The sequence below is a fragment of the Oncorhynchus nerka genome, linkage group LG14, assembly GCF_034236695.1.
Source record: "Oncorhynchus nerka isolate Pitt River linkage group LG14, Oner_Uvic_2.0, whole genome shotgun sequence".
Lineage (NCBI taxonomy): Eukaryota > Metazoa > Chordata > Actinopteri > Salmoniformes > Salmonidae > Oncorhynchus > Oncorhynchus nerka.
This window is the reverse complement of record NC_088409.1, coordinates 10,417,461-10,441,301: the sequence shown is the minus strand read 5'-3', so window position 1 is coordinate 10,441,301 and position 23,841 is coordinate 10,417,461. Positions and strand designations below refer to the sequence as shown.

At 44.5% G+C, this 23,841-nt stretch overlaps 1 protein-coding gene across 1 annotated transcript in view; it reads left to right on the top strand.

Moving 5' to 3' along the window:
- LOC115117105 (F-actin-uncapping protein LRRC16A-like) overlaps positions 1–23,841 on the top strand; it is a 186,090-nt gene that overhangs the window by 42,216 nt on the left and 120,033 nt on the right. The window contains exons 11-12 of the mRNA XM_065027134.1: positions 6,309–6,395; positions 17,464–17,567. Coding sequence (XP_064883206.1) covers positions 6,309–6,395; positions 17,464–17,567 — 191 coding nt within the window. The remainder of the gene's footprint in view (positions 1–6,308; positions 6,396–17,463; positions 17,568–23,841) is intronic.

The window sequence follows — 23,841 nt, the reverse complement described above, 5'->3', positions numbered from 1 at the left end:
TGTATATATGAGTACTACTATAGCCCCTCCACTCTAAAACGTCTGACCGGTAGTGTATATATGAGTACTACTATAGACCCTCCACTCTAAAACGTCTGACCGGTAGTGTATATATGAGTACTACTATAGACCCTCCACTCTAAAACGTCTGACCGGTAGTGTATGTATGAGTACTACTATAGCCCCTCCACTCTAAAACGTTAGACCGGTAGTGTATGTATGAGTACTACTATAGCCCCTCCATTCTAAAACGTTAGACCGGTAGTGTATATATGAGTACTACTATAGCCCCTCCATTCTAAAACGTTAGACCGGTAGTGTATATATGAGTACTACTATAGCCCCTCCACTCTAAAACGTCTGACCGGTAGTGTATGTATGAGTACTACTATAGCCCCTCCACTCTAAAACGTTAGACCGGTAGTGTATGTATGAGTACTACTATAGCCCCTCCACTCTAAAACGTCTGACCGGTAGTGTATATATGAGTACTACTATAGCCCCTCCACTCTAAAACGTCTGACCGGTAGTGTATGTATGAGTACTACTATAGCCCCTCCACTCTAAAACGTCTGACCGGTAGTGTATGTATTTACTACTATAGCCCCTCCACTCTAAAACGTCTGACCGGTAGTGTATGTATGTACTACTATAGCCCCTCCATTCTAAAACGTTAGACCGGTAGTGTATATATGAGTACTACTATAGCCCCTCCACTCTAAAACGTTTGACCGGTAGTGTATATATGAGTACTACTATAGCCCCTCCATTCTAAAACGTTAGACCGGTAGTGTATATATGAGTACTACTATAGCCCCTCCACTCTAAAACGTCTGACCGGTAGTGTATGTATGAGTACTACTATAGCCCCTCCACTCTAAAACGTCTGACCGGTAGTGTATGTATGAGTACTACTATAGCCCCTCCACTCTAAACGTTTGACCGGTAGTGTATATATGAGTAGTACTATAGCCCCTCCACTCTAAAACGTCTGACCGGTAGTGTATGTATGAGTACTACTATAGCCCCTCCACTCTAAAACATCTGACCGGTAGTGTATGTATGTACTACTATAGCCCCTCCACTCTAAAACGTCTGACCGGTAGTGTATGTATGTACTACTATAGCCCCTCCATTCTAAAACGTTAGACCGGTAGTGTATATATGAGTACTACTATAGCCCCTCCACTCTAAAACGTTTGACCGGTAGTGTATATATGAGTACTACTATAGCCCCTCCATTCTAAAACGTTAGACCGGTAGTGTATATATGAGTACTACTATAGCCCCTCCACTCTAAAACGTCTGACCGGTAGTGTATGTATGAGTACTACTATAGCCCCTCCACTCTAAAACGTCTGACCGGTAGTGTATATATGAGTACTACTATAGCCCCTCCATTCTAAAACGTTAGACCGGTAGTGTATATATGAGTACTACTATAGCCCCTCCACTCTAAAACGTTTGACCGGTAGTGTATGTATGAGTACTACTATAGCCCCTCCACTCTAAAACATCTGACCGGTAGTGTATATATGAGTAGTACTATAGCCCCTCCACTCTAAAACGTTTGACCGGTAGTGTATATATGAGTACTACTATAGCCCCTCCACTCTAAAACGTTTGACCGGTAGTGTATGTATGAGTACTACTATAGCCCCTCCACTCTAAAACGTTTGACCGGTAGTGTATGTATGAGTACTACTATAGCCCCTCCACTCTAAAACGTTTGACCGGTAGTGTATATATGAGTACTACTATAGCCCCTCCACTCTAAAACGTCTGACCGGTAGTGTATATATGAGTACTACTATAGCCCCTCCACTCTAAAACGTTTGACCGGTAGTATGTATGAGTACTACTATAGCCCCTCCACTCTAAAACGTTTGATGTATATATGAGTACTACTATAGCCCCTCCACTCTAAAACGTTTGACCGGTAGTGTATGTATGAGTACTACTATAGCCCCTCCACTCTAAAACATCTGACCGGTAGTGTATATATGAGTACTACTATAGCCCCTCCACTCTAAAACGTTTGACCGGTAGTGTATATATGAGTACTACTATAGCCCCTCCACTCTAAAACGTTTGACCGGTAGTGAATATATGAGTACTACTATAGCCCCTCCACTCTAAAACGTCTGACCGGTAGTGTATATATGAGTACTACTATAGCCCCTCCACTCTAAACGTTTGACCGGTAGTGTATATATGAGTACTACTATAGCCCCTCCACTCTAAAACGTTGACCGGTAGTGTATGTATGAGTACTACTATAGCCCCTCCACTCTAAAACGTTTGACCGGTAGTGTATATATGAGTAGTACTATAGCCCCTCCACTCTAAAACGTCTGACCGGTAGTGTATGTATGAGTACTACTATAGCCCCTCCACTCTAAAACATCTGACCGGTAGTGTATGTATGTACTACTATAGCCCCTCCACTCTAAAACGTCTGACCGGTAGTGTATGTATGTACTACTATAGCCCCTCCATTCTAAAACGTTAGACCGGTAGTGTATATATGAGTACTACTATAGCCCCTCCACTCTAAAACGTTTGACCGGTAGTGTATATATGAGTACTACTATAGCCCCTCCATTCTAAAACGTTAGACCGGTAGTGTATATATGAGTACTACTATAGCCCCTCCACTCTAAAACGTCTGACCGGTAGTGTATGTATGAGTACTACTATAGCCCCTCCACTCTAAAACGTCTGACCGGTAGTGTATATATGAGTACTACTATAGCCCCTCCATTCTAAAACGTTAGACCGGTAGTGTATATATGAGTAGTACTATAGCCCCTCCACTCTAAAACGTTTGACCGGTAGTGTATGTATGAGTACTACTATAGCCCCTCCACTCTAAAACGTTTGACCGGTAGTGTATATATGAGTACTACTATAGCCCCTCCACTCTAAAACGTTTGACCGGTAGTGTATGTATGAGTACTACTATAGCCCCTCCACTCTAAAACATCTGACCGGTAGTGTATATATGACTAGTACTATAGCCCCTCCACTCTAAAACGTTTGACCGGTAGTGTATATATGAGTACTACTATAGCCCCTCCACTCTAAAACGTTTGACCGGTAGTGAATATATGAGTACTACTATAGCCCCTCCACTCTAAAACGTCTGACCGGTAGTGTATGTATGAGTACTACTATAGCCCCTCCACTCTAAAACGTTTGACCGGTAGTGTATATATGAGTAGTACTATAGCCCCTCCACTCTAAAACGTCTGACCGGTAGTGTATATATGAGTACTACTATAGCCCCTCCACTCTAAAACGTTTGACCGGTAGTGTATGTATGAGTACTACTATAGCCCCTCCACTCTAAAACGTTTGACCGGTAGTGTATATATGAGTACTACTATAGCCCCTCCACTCTAAAACGTTTGACCGGTAGTGTATGTATGAGTACTACTATAGCCCCTCCACTCTAAAACATCTGACCGGTAGTGTATATATGAGTAGTACTATAGCCCCTCCACTCTAAAACGTTTGACCGGTAGTGTATATATGAGTACTACTATAGCCCCTCCACTCTAAAACGTTTGACCGGTAGTGAATATATGAGTACTACTATAGCCCCTCCACTCTAAAACGTCTGACCGGTAGTGTATATATGAGTACTACTATAGCCCCTCCACTCTAAACGTTTGACCGGTAGTGTATATATGAGTACTACTATAGCCCCTCCACTCTAAAACGTTCGGTAGTGTATGTATGAGTACTACTATAGCCCCTCCACTCTAAAACGTTAGACCGGTAGTGTATGTATGAGTACTACTATAGCCCCTCCACTCTAAAACGTTTGACCGGTAGTGTATATATGAGTACTACTATAGCCCCTCCACTCTAAAACGTTTAGAACAACCCCCCTAAATCTATCACTGACCGGTAGTGTATATATGAGTACTACTATAGCCCCTCCACTCTAAACGTCTGACCGGTAGTGTATGTAGAGTACTACTATAGCCCCTCCACTCTAAAACATCTGACCGGTAGTGTATATATGAGTACCTCTAAACTATACCCCTAAAGTATTTCAGATCACCTAGATACCATTTTCTTTTTCTTCAGGTAGTTTGTTTGGTCCTGTCTCTATGGCACAACACAGTAATACAGCTCACTTCAGAGTCACTGGACATGAAGGACCACCATTTCATTTCAGAGCTCAATCTCACTCACTTTACCTCAGCAGAGAGCTGCTTCTGAGTACTAGAACAACCCCTAGAATATAACCCCTAGAATAACCCCTCTAAATCTATTACTCAGCAGAGAGAGCTGCTTCTGAGTACTAGAATAACCCCCCTAAATCTATCACTCAGCAGAGAGAGCTGCTTCTGAGTACTAGAATAACCTCTCTAAATCTATCACTCAGCAGAGAGAGCTGCTTCTGAGTACTAGAATAACCCCTCTAAATCTATTACTCAGCAGAGAGCTGCTTCTGAGTACTAGAATAACCCCTCTAAACCTATTACTCAGCAGAGAGAGCTGCTTCTGAGTACTAGAACAACCCCTCTAAATCTATCACTCAGCAGAGACCTGCTTCTGAGTACTAGAATAACCCCTCTAAACCTATTACTCAGCAGAGAGAGCTGCTTCTGAGTACTAGAACAACCCCTCTAAATCTATCACTCAGCAGAGACCTGCTTCTGAGTACTAGAATAACCCCTCTAAATCTATTACTCAGCAGAGAGCTGCTTCTGAGTACTAGAATAACCCCTCTAAATCTATCACTCAGCAGAGACCTGCTTCTGACTACTAGAATAACCCCTCTAAATCTATCACTCAGCAGAGAGCTGCTTCTGAGTACTAGAATAACCCCTCTAAATCTATCACTCAGCAGAGAGAGCTGCTTCTGAGTACTAGAATAACCCCTCTAAATCTATCACTCAGCAGAGAGAGCTGCTTCTGAGTACTAGAATAACCCCTCTAAATCTATCACTCAGCAGAGAGAGCTGCTTCTGAGTACTAGAATAACCCCTCTAAATCTATCACTCAGCAGAGAGAGCTGCTTCTGAGTACTAGAATAACCCCTCTAAATATATCACTCAGCAGAGAGACCTGCTTCTGAGTACTAGAATAACCCCTCTAAATCTATCACTCAGCAGAGCTGCTTCTAAATCTACTAGAACAACCCCTCTAAATCTATCACTCAGCAGAGAGAGCTGCTTCTGAGTACTAGAATAACCCCTCTAAATCTATCACTCAGCAGAGAGCTGCTTCTGTGTACTAGAATAACCCCTCTAAATCTATCACTCAGCAGAGAGAGCTGCTTCTGAGTACTAGAATAACCCCTCTAAATCTATCACTCAGCAGAGAGTGCTGCTTCCCTCTGAGTACTAGAGATAACCTTCTAAATCTATCACTCAGCAGAGAGAGCTGCTTCTGAGTACTAGAATAACCTCTCTAAACATTACTCAGCAGAGAGACCCTTCTAGACGGGTGGTGTCTTTTCCTCTGAACTATGAGAGCATAACCCCTCTAAATCTATCACTCAGCAGAGCAGGACCTGTCTTTTTCTGAACTATGAGAGCAGGTTAGAATAACCTTCAGGTTAAAAATCCCTCTAGACGGGTGGTGTCTTTTCCCTCTGAACTATGAGAGCAGGTTAAACATTTCATCACCTCTAGACGGGTGGTGTCTTTTCCTCTGAACTATGAGAGCAGGTTAAACATTTCATCAAACGTCTTTTCCCTCTGAAAGAGCGGCCTGGTGCAGGTCTTTTCACGTCAATTAAAGAGACGCCAAAATGAACACTGTGTCAAGAGACATTGGAGTTGTACAATCTGTCTTTACACAAACGCTAAGGCCTGCATTAGAATGAACACTGTGTGTCTGGGTGAACCGTTTTCCCATGTAGCTCCCCTCGGCAGGTCAGGGAAAATGAAGGCAGTGAATTGAAATCCCCAGTCTGTCTGATATCGTGCCAAATGACTAAGTGTTGTCTGTCTGATATCGTGGTACTTGTATCGCCAAATGACTAAGTGTTGTCTGTCTGATATCGTGCCAAATGTACTTGTATCGCCAAATGACTAAGTGTTGTCTGTCTGTGTTGTCTGTCTGATATCTAAGTGTTGTCTGTCTGATACTGGTACTTGTATCGCCAAATGACTAAGTGTTGTCTGTCTGATATCGTGGTACTTGTATCGCCAAATGACTAAGTGTTGTCTGTCTGATATCGTGGTACTTGTATCGCCAAATGACTAAGTGTTGTCTGTCTGATATCGTGGTACTTGTGTCGCCAAATGACTAAGTGTTGCTTTCCACTCTGTTGTTTTCTCCAGGAATCACCTCCCTGGGAACACAGTTCACCAAACTCCCTAAGGGACTCAAGCATTTAAACTTTTCCAAAACCTCATTGTCACCCAAAGGTAATGACTGGAGTTTCTCACATTCTGACACTTGCATGGAAAACTTGTATTCAACTTCCTTACAATGAACCACAGACAGTTCTCTAATGTTTAACATCCACAGACAGGTCTCTAATGTTTAACATCCACAGACAGGTCTCTAATGTTTAACATCCACAGACAGTTCTCTAATGTTTAACATCCACAGACAGGTCTCTAATGTTTAACATCCACAGACAGGTCTCTAATGTTTAACATCCACAGACAGTTCTCTAATGTTTAACATCCACAGGGCTGCTCTCTAATGTTTAACATCCACAGACATTTCTCTGATGTTTAACATCCACAGGGCTGCTCTCTAATGTTTAACATCCACAGACAGTTCTCTAATGTTTAACATCCACAGACAGTTCTCTAATGTTTAACATCCACAGACAGTTCTCTAATGTTTAACAACCACAGACAGTTCTCTAATGTTTAACATCCACAGGGCTGCTCTCTAATGTTTAACATCCACAGACAGTTCTCTGATGTTTAACATCCACAGACAGTTCTCTAATGTTTAACATCCACAGGGCTGCTCTCTAATGTTTAACATCCACAGGGCTGTTCTCTAATGTTTAACATCCACAGACAGTTCTCTAATGTTTAACATCCACAGGGCTGCTCTCTAATGTTTAACATCCACAGACAGTTCTCTAATGTTTAACATCCACAGACAGTTCTCTAATGTTTAACATCCACAGACAGTTCTCTTAATGTTTAACATCCACAGACAGTTCTCTAATGTTTAACATCCACAGACAGTTCTCTAATGTTTAACATCCACAGGGCTGCTCTCTAATGTTTAACATCCACAGGGCTGTTCTCTAATGTTTAACATCCACAGACAGTTCTCTAATGTTTAACATCCACAGACAGTTCTCTAATGTTTAACATCCACAGACAGTTCTCTAATGTTTAACATCCACAGACAGTTCTCTAATGTTTAACATCCACAGACAGTTCTCTAATGTTTAACATCCACAGGGCTGCTCTCTAATGTTTAACATCCACAGGGCTGCTCTCTAATGTTTAACATCCACAGACTGTTCTCTAATGTTTAACATCCACAGACAGTTCTCTAATGTTTAACATCCACAGACAGTTCTCTAATGTTTAACATCCACAGACAGTTCTCTAATGTTTAACATCCACAGACAGTTCTCTAATGTTTAACATCCACAGACAGGTCTCTAATGTTTAACATCCACAGACAGTTCTCTAATGTTTAACATCCACAGACAGTTCTCTAATGTTTAACATCCACAGGGCTGCTCTCTAATGTTTAACATCCACAGACAGTTCTCTAATGTTTAACATCCACAGGGCTGCTCTCTAATGTTTAACATCCACAGACAGTTCTCTAATGTTTAACATCCACAGACAGTTCTCTAATGTTTAACATCCACAGACAGTTCTCTAATGTTTAACATCCACAGACAGTTCTCTAATGTTTAACATCCACAGACAGTTCTCTAATGTTTAACATCCACAGACAGCTCTCTAATGTTTAACATCCACAGACAGTTCTCTAATGTTTAACATCCACAGACAGTTCTCTAATGTTTAACATCCACAGACAGTTCTCTAATGTTTAACATCCACAGGGCTGCTCTCTAATGTTTAACATCCACAGACAGTTCTCTAATGTTTAACATCCACAGACAGTTCTCTAATGTTTAACATCCACAGACAGTTCTCTAATGTTTAACATCCACAGGGCTGCTCTCTAATGTTTAACATCCACAGACAGTTCTCTAATGTTTAACATCCACAGGGCTGCTCTCTAATGTTTAACATCCACAGACAGTTCTCTAATGTTTAACATCCACAGACAGTTCTCTAATGTTTAACATCCACAGGGCTGCTCTCTAATGTTTAACATCCACAGGGCTGTTCTCTAATGTTTAACATCCACAGGGCTGCTCTCTAATGTTTAACATCCACAGACAGTTCTCTAATGTTTAACATCCACAGACAGGTCTCTAATGTTTAACATCCACAGACAGTTCTCTAATGTTTAACATCCACAGACAGTTCTCTAATGTTTAACATCCACAGGGCTGCTCTCTAATGTTTAACATCCACAGGGCTGTTCTCTAATGTTTAACATCCACAGACAGTTCTCTAATGTTTAACATCCACAGACAGTTCTCTAATGTTTAACATCCACAGACAGGTCTCTAATGTTTAACATCCACAGGGCTGCTCTCTAATGTTTAACATCCACAGACATTTCTCTGATGTTCAACATCCACAGACAGTTCTCTAATGTTTAACATCCACAGACAGGTCTCTAATGATTAACATCCACAGACAGTTCTCTAATGATTAACATCCACAGACAGTTCTCTAATGTTTAACATCCACAGGGCTGCTTGCTGTGGAATCATTTCCCTTTTTGATGTATGAGAGATATATGAGAACAATCAGGTTTGCATGATTGTTGTCTATACTTATATTGTTGTCTATATTGTTGTCTATATTGTTGTTTATATTGTCTATATTGTTGTTTATATTGTCTATATTGTTCTATATTGTTGTCTATATTGTTGTCTATATTGTTGTTTATATTGTCTATATTGTTGTTTATATTGTTGTCTATATTGTTGTCTATATTGTTGTCTATATTGTTGTTTATATTGTTGTTTATATTGTCTATATTGTTGTCTATATTGTTGTCTATATTGTTGTTTATATTGTCTATATTGTTGTTTATATTGTTGTCTATATTGTTGTCTATATTGTTGTCTATATTGTTGTTTATATTGTTGTCTATATTGTTGTCTATATTGTTGTCTATATTGTTTCTATATTGTTCTATATTGTTTATATTGTCTATATTGTTGTCTATATTGTTGTTTATATTGTTGTCTATATTGTTTTATATTGTTGTCTATATTGTTGTTTATATTGTTGTCTATATTGTTGTTGTCTATATTGTTGTTTATATTGTTGTTTATATTGTTTATATTGTTGTCTATATTGTTGTCTATATTGTTGTTTATATTGTTGTTTATATTGTTGTTTATACTGTTGTTTATATTGTTGTCTATATTGTTGTTTATATTGTTGTTTATATTGTTGTCTATATTGTTGTCTATATTGTTGTCTATATTGTTGTCTATATTGTTGTCTATATTGTTGTTTATATTGTTGTTTATATTGTTGTTTATATTGTTGTCTATATTGTTGTTTATATTGTTGTCTATATTGTTGTTTATATTGTTGTCTATATTGTTGTTTATATTGTTTATATTGTTCTATATTGTTGTCTATATTGTTGTCTATATTGTTGTCTATATTGTTGTTTATATTGTTGTCTATATTGTTGTCTATATTGTTGTTTATATTGTTGTTTACATTGTTGTCTATATTGTTGTTTATATTGTTGTTAGGTTCAAAGTATTCACCAAAGGTTAAAGCACATTATAAACTGGGTGGTTCGAGCCCTGTATGCAGATTGGCTGAAAGCCATAGTATATTTAAGCAATAAGGCCATGTTGATTGGCTGAAAGCCATGGTATATTTAAGCAATATATGGCCAAAAACCACAGCTAAGGGCTTTTCATAGGCACAGCCCTTAGTCGTGGTATATTGGCCATATATCATAAACCCCTGAGGTGCCTTACTGCTGTTATAAACTGGTTACCAACATAATTAGAGCAGTAAAAATAAATGTTTTGTCGTACCTGTGGTATACGGTCTGATACACTACGGCTGTCAGCCAATCAGCATTCAGGGCTCGAACCACCCAGTTTATAATAGACCGTATACCACGGGTAAGATAAAACACGTATTTTTACTGCTCTAACTACGTTGGTAACCAGTTTATAACAGCAATAAGGCACCTCAGGGGTTTGTGGTGTATGGTCAATATACCACGGATAAGGACTGTATCCAGGCACTCCGTGTTGCGTCGTGCTTTAAGAACAGCCCTTAGCCATGATATATAGGCCACACCCCCTCGTGCCTTATTGCTTAGTTGAGCATCATCAGCAATTACTCAGTGTTCCTCTGTTCACACCTCTGATTTAACTGTTCACACCAACCAGCATGTTGTTAGTAATATAGCCCTAATTAATGACACTGTTACTGCAGAGGGAGGGAGCCTAATGGAAGAGCGCTGTTACTGCAGAGGGAGGGAGCCTAATGGAAGAGCGCTGTTACTGCAGAGGGAGGGAGCCTAATGGAAGAGCGCTGTTACTGCAGAGGGAGGGAGCCTAATGGAACAGCATTGTTACTGTAGAGGGAGGGAGCCTAATGGAAGAGCGCTGTTACTGCAGAGGGAGGGAGCCTAATGGAAGAGCGCTGTTACTGCAGAGGGAGGGAGCCTAATGGAAGAGCGCTGTTACTGCAGAGGGAGGGAGCCTAATGGAAGAGTGCTGTTACTGCAGAGGGAGGGAGCCTAATGGAACAGCACTGTTACTGCAGAGGGAGGGAGTCTAATGGAGGAGCGCTGTTACTGTAGAGGGAGGGAGTCTAATGGAGGAGCGCTGTTACTGTAGAGGGAGGGAGTCTAATGGAACAGCACTGTTACTGCAGAGGGAGGGAGCCTAATGGAACAGCACTGTTACTGCAGAGGGAGGGAGACTAATGGAACAGCACTGTTACTGCAGAGGGAGGGAGTCTAATGGAACAGCACTGTTACTGCAGAGGGATGGAGACTAATGGAACAGCACTGTTACTGCAGAGGGAGGGAGTCTAATGGAACATCACTGTTACTGCAGAGGGAGGGAGCCTAATGGAACAGCACTGTTACTGCAGAGGGAGTGAGCCTAATGGAACAGCACTGTTACTGTAGAGGGAGGGAGCCTAATGGAACAGCGCTGTTACTGCAGAGGGAGGGAGCCTAATGGAACAGCGCTGTTACTGCAGAGGAGGGAGCCTAATGGAACAGCACTGTTACTGCAGAGGGAGGAGCCTAATGGAACAGCACTGTTACTGCAGAGGGAGGGAGCCTAATGGAACAGCGCTGTTACTGCAGAGGGAGGGAGCCTAATGGAACAGCGCTGTTACTGCAGAGGGAGGGAGCCTAATGGAACAGCACTGTTACTGTAGAGGGAGGGAGCCTAATGGAACAGCGCTGTTACTGCAGAGGGGAAGATGATGATGCTCATGTTGTTTCTATAGTAAATCCTCTCCTCTCTCTCTCCTCTCCTCTCCTCTCCTCTCTTTCTCCTCTCCTCTCCTCTCCTCTTTCTCCTCTCTTTCTCCTCTCCTCTCTCTCTCCTCTCCTCTCCTCTCCTCTCCTCTCCTCTCCTCTCTCTCTCCTCTCCTCTCCTCTCCTCTCCTCTCCTCTCCTCTCCTCTCCTCTCCTCTCCTCTCCTCTCTTTCTCCTCTCCTCTCTTTCTCCTCTCCTCTCCTCTCCTCTCCTCTCCTCTCTTTCTCCTCTCCTCTCCTCTCTTTCTCCTCTCCTCTCCTCTCTTTCTCCTCTCCTCTCTTCTTTCTCCTCTCCTCTCCTCTCCTCTTCTCCTCTCCTTTCTCCTCTCCTCTCTCTCTTTCTCCTCTCCTCTCCTCTCCTCTCCTCTCTTTCTCCTCTCCTCTCTCTCCTCTCCTCTCCTCTCCTCTCCCCCTCCTCTCCTCTCCTCTCCTCTCCTCTCCTCTCCTCTCCTCTCCTCTCCTCTCCTCTCCTCTCCTCTCTCTGTAATGGCCTGTAATGAATTGAGTTCCATAGATCAACTTTCGGCATGCTTCAGAATGCCCCCTAAGGCCTGGCATTTATCTGTCTATTGATTGGTTCTCCCAGGAGAGAGGCCAGTTCCTCATAGTTCACACTGACTTATGGGAGTTTGATTCTGGGCCAGAGAGATCCCTCACTGTCTGTCTAACCCCCTATAGCCAGAGAGATCCCTCACTGTCTGTCTAACCCCCTATAGCCAGAGAGATCCCTCACTGTCTGTCTAACCCTCTATAGCCAGAGAGATCCCTCACTGTCTGTTTAACCCCCTATAGCCAGGTAGATTGTTGACAGGCTGTCTAACCCACTATAGCCAGAGAGATCCCTCACTGTCTGTCTAACCCACTATAACCAGGTAGATTGTTGACAGGCTGTCTAACCCTCTATAGCCAGGTAGATTGTTGACAGGCTGTCTAACTCTATAGCCAGGTAGATTGTTGACAGGCTGTAGCCAGGTAGATTGTTGACAGGCTGTCTCTATTGTTGACAGGCTGTCTAACTCTATAGCCAGGTAGATTGTTGACAGGCTGTCTAACCCCCTATAGCCAGGTAGATTGTTGACAGGCTGTCTAACTCTATAGCCAGGTAGATTGTTGACAGGCTGTCTAACCCTCTATAGCCAGGTAGATTGTTGACAGGCTGTCTAACCCACTATAGCCAGGTAGATTGTTGACAGGCTGTCTAACTCTATAGCCAGGTAGATTGTTGACAGGCTGTCTAACCCTCTATTACCAGGTAGATCTGTGTTTGATGTGACATTGTGCGACTAATAACCCTGGCAATGCTCATGTCCTACAGTATATGTGGCTCTTCACTGTGAGATATGACTGGTTGAGAATCAGGCCATGTGCTGACCTTCCTGTTGTCTTCACTGTGAGATATGACTGGTTGAGAATCAGGCCATGTGCTGACCTTCCTGTTGTCTTCACTGTGAGATATGACTGGTTGAGAATCAGGCCATGTGCTGACCTTCCTAATGTCTTTGACTGGTTGAGAATCAGGTGACCTTCCTGTTGTCTTCACTGTGAGATATGACTGGTTGAGAATCAGGCCATGTGCTGACCTTCCTGTTGTCTTCACTGTGAGATATGACTGGTTGAGAATCAGGTGACCTTCCTGTTGTCTTCACTGTGAGATATGACTGGTTGAGAATCAGGCCATGTGCTGACCTTCCTAATGTTTTCACTGTGAGATATGACTGGTTGAGAATCAGGCCATGTGCTGACCTTCCTGTTGTCTTCACTGTGAGATATGACTGGTTGAGAATCAGGCCATGTGCTGACCTTCCTAATGTCTTCACTGTGAGATATGACTGGTTGAGAATCAGGCCATGTGCTGACCTTCCTGTTGTCTTCACTGTGAGATATGACTGGTTGAGAATCAGGTGACCTTCCTGTGGGCTTCACTGTGAGATATGACTGGTTGAGAATCAGGCCATGTGCTGACCTTCCTAATGTCTTCACTGTGAGATATGACTGGTTGAGAATCAGGCCATGTGCTGACCTTCCTGTTGTCTTCACTGTGAGATATGACTGGTTGAGAATCAGGCCATGTGCTGACCTTCCTGTTGTCTTCACTGTGAGATATGACTGGTTGAGAATCAGGCCATGTGCTGACCTTCCTATTGTCTTCACTGTGTTACCTGGTAGTTTTACCTGGTGGTGTTACCTGGTGGTGTTACCTGGTAGTGTTACCTGGTAGTGATACCTGGTAGTGTTACCTGGTAGTGATACCTGGTGGTGATACCTGGTGGTGTTACCTGGTGATGATACCTGGTGGTGTTACCTGGTAGTGTTACCTGGTGGTGATACCAGGTGGTGATACCAGGTGGTGATACCTGGTGGTGTTACCTGGTAGTGTTACCTGGTGGTGTTACCTGGTGGTGTTACCTGGTAGTGTTACCTGGTGGTGATGTTTCCTGGTGGTGATACCTGGTGGTGTTACCTGGTGGTGTTACCTGTTGCTGTTACCTGTTGGTGATACCTGGTGGTGATACCTGGTGGTGTTACCTGGTAGTGATACCTGGTAGTGATACCTGGTGGTGATACCTGGTGGTGATACCTGGTGATGATACCTGGTGGTGTTACCTGGTGGTGATACCTGGTGGTGTTACCTGGTGGTGTTACCTGGTGGTGATACCTGGTGGTGATGATACCTGGTGGTGTTACCTGGTGGTGTTACCTGGTAGTGTTACCTGGTGGTGTTACCTGGTGGTGATACCTGGTGGTGTTACCTGGTAGTGTTACCTGGTGGTGATACCTGATGGTGTTACCTGGTGGTGTTACCTGGTGGTGATACCTGGTGGTGATGATACCTGGTGGTGTTACCTAGTGGTGATACCTGGTGGTGAAACCTGGTGGTGTTACCTGGTGGTGATACCTGGTGGTGATGATACCTGGTGGTGATGATACCTGGTGGTGATAACTGGTGGTGATACCTGGTGGTGTTACCTGGTAGTGTTACCTGATGGTGTTACCTGGTAGTGTTACCTGGTAGTGTTACCTGGTGGTGATACCTGGTAGTGTTACCTGGTGGTGATACCTGGTGGTGAAACCTGGTGGTGTTACCTGGTGGTGATACCTGGAGGTGATGATACCTGGTGGTGTTACCTAGTAGTGATACCTGGTGGTGATACCCGGTGGTGATACCTGATGGTGTTACCTGGTGGTGATACCTGGTGGTGATGATACCTAGTAGTGATACCTGGTGGTGATACCTGGTTGTGTTACCTGGTGGTGATACCTGGTGGTGTTACCTGGTGCTGATACCTGGTGGTGTTACCTAGTGGTGATACCTGGTGGTTATACCTGGTGGTGTTACCTGGTGGTGTTACCTGCTAGACCTTCCACAGGAACATAAACGTAACACTTTACATGTAAACCTTTTGCTTTCTATGCATTCATTTTATTAAAGGCGAAAGTTCACCACTGTGTTACATTAGAGCATCCTCTACCCTGTTCTCTGTACCCAGGGGGGAACAGGCCTGTATTACTGTACATTACCTCTCTGTCTCTAACCATCCTCTAGCCTGTTCTCTGTACCCAGGCCTGTATTACTGTACATTATCTCTCTGTCTCTAACCATGCTCTACCCCTCTGTGTGTTGTCCCAGGGGGGAACAGGCCTGTATTACTGTACATTACCTCTCTGTCTCTAACCATCCTCTACCCCTCTGTGTGTTGTCCCAGGGGGGAACAGGCCTGTATTACTGTACATTATCTCTCTGTCTCTAAATCAAATCAAATCAAATTTATTTATATAGCCCTTCGTACATCAGCTGATATCTCAAAGTGCTGTACAGAAACCCAGCCTAAAACCCCAAACAGCAAACAATGCAGGTGTAAAAGCACGGTGGCTAGGAAAAACTCCCTAGAAAGGCCAAAACCTAGGAAGAAACCTAGAGAGGAACCAGGCTATGTGGGGTGGCCAGTCCTCTTCTGGCTGTGCCGGGTAGAGATTATAACAGAACATGACCAAGATGTTCAAATGTTCATAAATGACCAGCATGGTCGAATAATAATAAGGCAGAACAGTTGAAACTGGAGCAGCAGCACAGTCAGGTGGACTGGGGACAGCAAGGAGTCATCATGTCAGGTAGTCCTGGGGCACGGTCCTAGGGCTCAGGTCCTCCGAGAGAGAGAAAGAAAGAGAGAATTAGAGAGAGCATATGTGGGGTGGCCAGTCCTCTTCTGGCTGTGCCGGGTGGAGATTATAACAGAACGTGGCCAAGATGTTCAAATGTTCATAAATGACCAGCATGGTTGAATAATAGTAAGGCAGAACAGTTGAAACTGGAGCAGCAGCATGGCCAGGTGGACTGGGGACAGCAAGGAGTCATCATGTCAGGTAGTCCTGGGACATGGTCCTAGGGCCCAGGCCAGTTGAAACTGGAGCAGCAGCATGGCCAGGTGGACTGGGGACAGCAAGGAGTCATCATGTCAGGTAGTCCTGGGGCATGGTCCTAGGGCTCAGGTCCTCCGAGAGAGAGAAAGAAAGAGAGAAGGAGAGAATTAGAGAACGCACACTTAGATTCACACAGGACACCGAATAGGACAGGAGAAGTACTCCAGATATAACAAACTGACCCTAGCCCCCCGACACATAAACTAATGCAGCATAAATACTGGAGGCTGAGACAGGAGGGGTCAACCATCCTCTAGCCTGTTCTCTGTACCCAGGGGGAAACAGGCCTGTATTACTGTACATTACCTCTCTGTCTCTAACCATCCTCTAGCCTGTTCTCTGTACCCAGGGGGAAACAGGCCTGTATTACTGTACATTACCTCTCTGTCTCTAACCATCCTCTACCCTGTTCTCTGTACCCAGGCCTGTATTACTGTATATTACCTCTCTGTCTCTAACCATCCTCTAGCCTGTTCTCTGTACCCAGGGGGAAACAGGCCTGTATTACTGTACATTACCTCTCTGTCTCTAACCATCCTCTAGCCTGTTCTCTGTACCCAGGGGTGAACAGGCCTGTATTACTGTACATTACCTCTCTGTCTCTAACCATCCTCTAGCCTGTTCTCTGTACCCAGGGGGAAACAGGCCTGTATTACTGTACATTACCTCTCTGTCTCTAACCATCCTCTAGCCTGTTCTCTGTACCCAGGGGGAAACAGGCCTGTATTACTGTACATTACAGGGGGAAACAGGCCTGTATTCTCTGTCTCTAACCATCCTCTAGCCTGTTCTCTGTACCCAGGGGGAAACAGGCCTGTATTACTGTACATTACCTCTCTGTCTCTAACCATCCTCTACCCTGTTCTCTGTACCCAGGGGTGAACAGGCCTGTATTACTGTATATTATCTCTCTGTCTCTAACCATCCTCTAGCCTGTTCTCTGTACCCAGGCCTGTATTACTATATATTACCTCTCTGTCTCTAACCATGCTCTACCCTGTTCTCTGTACCCAGGGGGAAACAGGCCTGTATTACTGTATATTATCTCTCTGTCTCTAACCATCCTCTAGCCTGTTCTCTGTACCCAGGGGTGAACAGGCCTGTATTACTGTACATTACCTCTCTGTCTCTAACCATCCTCTAGCCCTCTGTGTGTTGTCCCAGGGGGGAACAGGCCTGTATTACTGTACATTACCTCTCTGTCTCTAACCATCCTCTACCCTGTTCTCTGTACCCAGGGGGAAACAGGCCTGTATTACTGTATATTATCTCTCTGTCTCTAACCATCCTCTAGCCTGTTCTCTGTACCCAGGGGTGAACAGGCCTGTATTACTGTACATTACCTCTCTGTCTCTAACCATCCTCTAGCCCTCTGTGTGTTGTCCCAGGGGGGAACAGGCCTGTAATTACTGTACATTACCTCTCTGTCTCTAACCCTCCTCTACCCCTCTGTGTGTTGTCCCAGGGGTGAACAGCCTTGCCCAGTCACTGAGTGCCAACCAGTCCATCCCCAGCACCCTCAGTCACCTGGACCTCTCAGGGAACATACTGCGGGCAGACGACATCCCGGTAGGTGGCGACATGGTCACTTCCTTAATAACCGAGTCATAATGGGTAGAGTTGAGAGGAGAAAGGGACGTTTTGTTCATTTGCACAGATATTGAAACAAGACTTAACTGAAGACGGGAGAGATCCAGCAGGACCCGGTCGTCTAGTCTTCACACACCGAGTCCTATTGCGTCGTCTCCCCCTCCTCCGAGCCAGGGAGACGCACAACACAACCGCAGTCCAAATCACACTGACATCTATAGCATCAATCATACCACATCGATTGTGTTCGCTAGTCTCTCTACCCAGCTCAGTGTTGATGCCTGTGTCTCCGTGGCGAGGCTGTAGTCAGCTGGGTTTAAATCAGTCATCTGACTCTGTGGGATCACCTTGTAGATCTTGACACACTGTGAGCTACTAGAGACTGATGGGAAGGTTGATGTCAGAGGACAAGTCCTTCTGATTGGCTTAAAGGGTGATGGATTAGAAACCTTCACTTTCTGAGACCGTCAGGCCTGATGTAGCTTTGTTCAGGGGTTCCCATGGGAACGCGTGCCCATACACACACCACAGACACACAGACAAATCTGATGACCTCAGTGCTCTCAGTATAGCTGTTGATTACAATCTTGAAGGGTCACCCATGACAACCCCTGACAAGAGAACAATGGCCCTCAAGAGACACAATGGCATTCAGGAGAAATCACTGTTACATTGGCAGGAAGCATTATCAACCTGTTACCTATAGACAGCATCAGACCATCATTTATCCAGACAGTATTACCTGTTACCTATAGACAGCATCAGGCCATCATTTATCCAACAGTATCCTGTTACCTATAGACAGCATCAGACCATCATTTATCCATCACCTGTTACCTATAGACAGCATCAGACCATCATTTATCCATCACCTGTTACCTATAGACAGCATCAGACCATCATTTATCCAGACAGTATCACCTGTTACCTATAGACAGCATCAGACCATCATTTACCCAGACAGTATCACCTGTTACCTATAGACAGCATCAGGCCATCATTTATCCAGACAGTATTACCTGTTACCTATAGACAGCATCAGACCATCATTTTATCCAGACAGTATTACCTGTTACCTATAGACAGCATCAGGCCATCATTTTATCCAGACAGTATTACCTGTTACCTATAGACAGCATCAGACCATCATTTATCCAGACAGTATCACCTGTTACCTATAGACAGCATCAGGCCATCATTTATCCAGACAGTATCACCCTGTTACCTATAGACAGCATCATACCATCATTTATCCAGACAGTATTACCTGTTACCTATAGACAGCATCAGGCCATCATTTTTCCAGACAGTATCACCCTGTTACCTATAGACAGCATCAGGCCATCATTTATCCAGACAGTATCACCCTGTTACCTATAGACAGCATCAGACCATCATTTATCCATCCAGACAGTATTACCTGTTACCTATAGACAGCATCAGGCCATCATTTATCCAGACAGTATTACCTGTTACCTATAGACAGCATCAGGCCATCATTTATCCAGACAGTATTACCTGTTACCTATAGACAGCATCAGGCCATCATTTATCCAGTCAGTATCACCTGTTACCTACAGACAGCATCAGGCCATCATTTATCAGACAGTATTACCTGTTCCCTATAGACAGCATCAGACCATCATTTATCCAGACAGTATTACCTGTTACCTATAGACAGCATCAGACCATCATTTATCCATCCAGACAGTATTACCTGTTACCTATAGACAGCATCAGGCCATCATTTGTCCATCCAGACAGTATTACCTGTTACCTATAGACAGCATCAGACCATCATTTATCCAGACAGTATCACCTGTTACCTATAGACAGCATCAGGCCATCATTTATCCAGACAGTATCACCCTGTTACCTATAGACAGCATCATACCATCATTTATCCAGACAGTATTACCTGTTACCTATAGACAGCATCAGACCATCATTTGTCCATCCAGACAGTATTACCTGTTACCTATAGACAGCATCAGGCCATCATTTTTCCAGACAGTATCACCCTGTTACCTATAGACAGCATCAGGCCATCATTTATCCAGACAGTATCACCCTGTTACCTATAGACAGCATCAGACCATCATTTATCCATCCAGACAGTATTACCTGTTACCTATAGACAGCATCAGGCCATCATTTATCCAGACAGTATTACCTGTTACCTATAGACAGCATCAGGCCATCATTTATCCAGACAGTATTACCTGTTACCTATAGACAGCATCAGGCCATCATTTATCCAGTCAGTATCACCTGTTACCTACAGACAGCATCAGGCCATCATTTATCCATCCAGACAGTATCACCCTGTTACCTATAGACAGCATCAGGCCATCATTTATCCAGACAGTATTACCTGTTACCTATAGACAGCATCAGGCCATCATTTATCCAGACAGTATCACCCTGTTACCTATAGACAGCATCAGACCATCATTTATCCAGACAGTATCACCCTGTTACCTATAGACAGCATCAGACCATCATTTATCCATCCAGACAGTATTACCTGTTACCTATAGACAGCATCAGGCCATCATTTATCCAGACAGTATTACCTGTTACCTATAGACAGCATCAGGCCATCATTTATCCAGACAGTATTACCTGTTACCTATAGACAGCATCAGGCCATCATTTATCCAGTCAGTATCACCTGTTACCTACAGACAGCATCAGGCCATCATTTATCCATCCAGACAGTATCACCCTGTTACCTATAGACAGCATCAGACCATCATTTATCCATCCAGACAGTATCACCCTGTTACCTATAGACAGCATCAGACCATCATTTATCCATCCAGACAGTATCACCTGTTACCTATAGACAGCATCAGACCATCATTTATCCAGACAGTATCACCTGTTACCTATAGACAGCATCATACCATCATTTATCCAGACATTATTACCTGTTACCTATAGACAGCATCAGGCCATCATTTATCCAGACAGTATCACCTGTTACCTATAGACAGCATCAGGCCATCATTTATCCAGACAGTATCACCCTGTTACCTATAGACAGCATCATACCATCATTTATCCAGACAGTATTACATGTTACCTATAGACAGCATCAGACCATCATTTGTCCATCCAGACAGTATTACCTGTTACCTATAGACAGCATCAGACCATCATTTATCCATCCAGACAGTATTACCTGTTACCTATAGACAGCATCAGACCATCATTTATCCATCCAGACAGTAATACCTGTTACCTATAGACAGCATCAGACCATCATTTATCAATCCAGACAGTATTACCTGTTACCTATAGACAGCATCAGGCCATCATTTGTCCATCCAGACAGTATTACCTGTTACCTATAGACAGCATCAGACCATCATTTATCCAGACAGTATCACCTGTTACCTATAGACAGCATCAGGCCATCATTTATCCAGACAGTATCACCCTGTTACCTATAGACAGCATCAGACCATCATTTATCCAGACAGTATCACCTGTTACCTATAGACAGCATCAGGCCATCATTTTTCCAGACAGTATCACCCTGTTACCTATAGACAGCATCAGGCCATCATTTATCCATACATTATCACCTGTTACCTATAGACAGCATCAGGCCATCATTTATCCATCCAGACAGTATTACCTGTTACCTATAGACAGCATCAGGCCATCATTTATCCAGACAGTATCACCCTGTTACCTATAGACAGCATCAGACCATCATTTATCCATCCAGACAGTATTACCTGTTACCTATAGACAGCATCAGGCCATCATTTATCCAGACAGTATTACCTGTTACCTATAGACAGCATCAGGCCATCATTTATCCAGACAGCATTACCTGTTACCTATAGACAGCATCAGACCATCATTTATCCATCCAGACAGTATTACCTGTTACCTATAGATAGCATCAGGCCATCATTTATCCAGACAGTATCACCTGTTACCGATAGACCATCATTTATCCAGACAGTATTACCTGTTACCTATAGACAGCATCAGACCATCATTTATCCAGACAGTATTACCTGTTACCTATACATTTACATTACATTTAAGTCACTTAGCAGACGCTCTTATCCAGAGCGACTTACAAATTGGTGCTTTCACCTTATGACATCCAGTGGAACAGCCACTTTACAATCGTGCATCTAGGTCTTTTAAGGGAGGGGGGGTGAGAAGGATTACTTTATCCTATCCTAGGTATTCCTTAAAGAGGTGGGGTTTCAGGTGTCTCCGGAAGGTGGTGATTGACTCCGCTGTCCTGGCGTCGTGAGGGAGTTTGTTCCACCATTGGGGGCCAGAGCAGCGAACAGTTTTGACTGGGCTGAGCGGGAACTGTACTTCGTCAGTGGTAGGGAGGCGAGCAGGCCAGAGGTGGATGAACGCAGTGCCCTTGTTTGGGTGTAGGGCCTGATCAGAGCCTGGAGGTACTGAGGTGCCGTTCCTCTCACAGCTCCGTAGGCAAGCACCATGGTCTTGTAGCGGATGCGAGCTTCAACTGGAAGCCAGTGGAGAGAGCGGAGGAGCGGGGTGACGTGAGAGAACTTGGGAAGGTTGAACACCAGACGGGCTGCGGCGTTCTGGATGAGTTGTAGGGTTTAATGGCACAGGCAGGGAGCCCAGCCAACAGCGAGTTGCAGTAATCCAGACGGGAGATGACAAGTGCCTGGATTAGGACCTGCGCCGCTTCCTGTGTGAGGCAGGGTCGTACTCTGCGGATGTTGTAGAGCATGAACCTACAGGAACGGGCCACCGCCTTGATGTTATTTGAGAACGACAGGGTGTTGTCCAGGATCACGCCAAGGTTCTTAGCGCTCTGGGAGGAGGACACAATGGAGTTGTCAACCGTGATGGCGAGATCATGGAACGGGCAGTCCTTCCCCGGGAGGAAGAGCAGCTCCGTCTTGCCGAGGTTCAGCTTGAGGTGATGATCCGTCATCCACACTGATATGTCTGCCAGACATGCAGAGATGCGATTCGCCACCTGGTCGTCAGAAGGGGGAAAGGAGAAGATTAATTGTGTGTCGTCTGCATAGCAATGATAGGAGAGACCATGTGAGGTTATGACAGAGCCAAGTGACTTGGTGTATAGCGAGAATAGGAGAGGGCCTAGAACAGAGCCCTGGGGGACACCAGTGGTGAGAGCACGTGGTGAGGAGACGGATTCTCGCCACGCCACCTGGTAGGAGCGACCTGTCAGGTAGGACGCAATCCAAGCGTGGGCCGCGCCGGAGATGCCCAACTCGGAGAGGGTGGAGAGGAGGATCTGATGGTTCACAGTATCGAAGGCAGCCGATAGGTCTGGAAGGATGAGAGCAGAGGAGAGAGTTAGCTTTAGCAGTGCGGAGCGCCTCCGTGATACAGAGAAGAGCAGTCTCAGTTGAATGACTAGTCTTGAAACCTGACTGATTTGGATCAAGAAGGTCATTCTGAGAGAGATAGCGGGAGAGCTGGCCAAGGACGGCACGTTCAAGAGTTTTGGAGAGAAAAGAAAGAAGGATACTGGTCTGTAGTTGTTGACATCGGAGGGATCGAGTGTAGGTTTTTCAGAAGGGTGCAACTCTCGCTCTCTTGAAGACGGGAGGGACGTAGCCAGCGGTCAGGGATGAGTTGATGAGCGAGGTGAGGTAAGGAGAAGGTCACCGGAGATGGTCTGGAGAAGAGAGGAGGGGATAGGGTCAAGCGGGCAGGTTGTTGGGCGGCCGGCCATCACAAGCAAGACGAGATGTCATCTGGAGAGAGAGGGGAGAAAGAGGTCAGAGCACAGGGTAGGGCAGTGTGAGCAGAACCAGCGGTGTCGTTTGACTTAGCAAACGAGGATCGGATGTCGTCGACCTTCTTTTCAAAATGGTTGACGAAGTCATCTGCAGAGAGGGAGGAGGGGGAGGGGAGGAGGATTCAAGAGGGAGGAGAAGGTGGCAAAGAGCTTCCCTAGGGTTAGAGGCAGATGCTTGGAATTTAGAGTGGTAGAAAGTGGCTTTAGCAGCAGAGACAGAGGAGGAAAATGTAGAGAGGAGGGAGTGAAAGGATGCCAGGTCCGCAGGGAGGCGAGTTTTCCTCCATTTCCGCTCGGCTGCCCGGAGCCCTGTTCTGTGAGCTCGCAATGAGTCGTCGAGCCACGGAGCGGGAGGGGAGGACCGAGCCGGCCTGGAGGATAGGGGACATAGAGAGTCAAAGGATGCAGAAAGGGAGGAGAGGAGGGTTGAGGAGGCAGAATCAGGAGATAGGTTGGAGAAGGTTT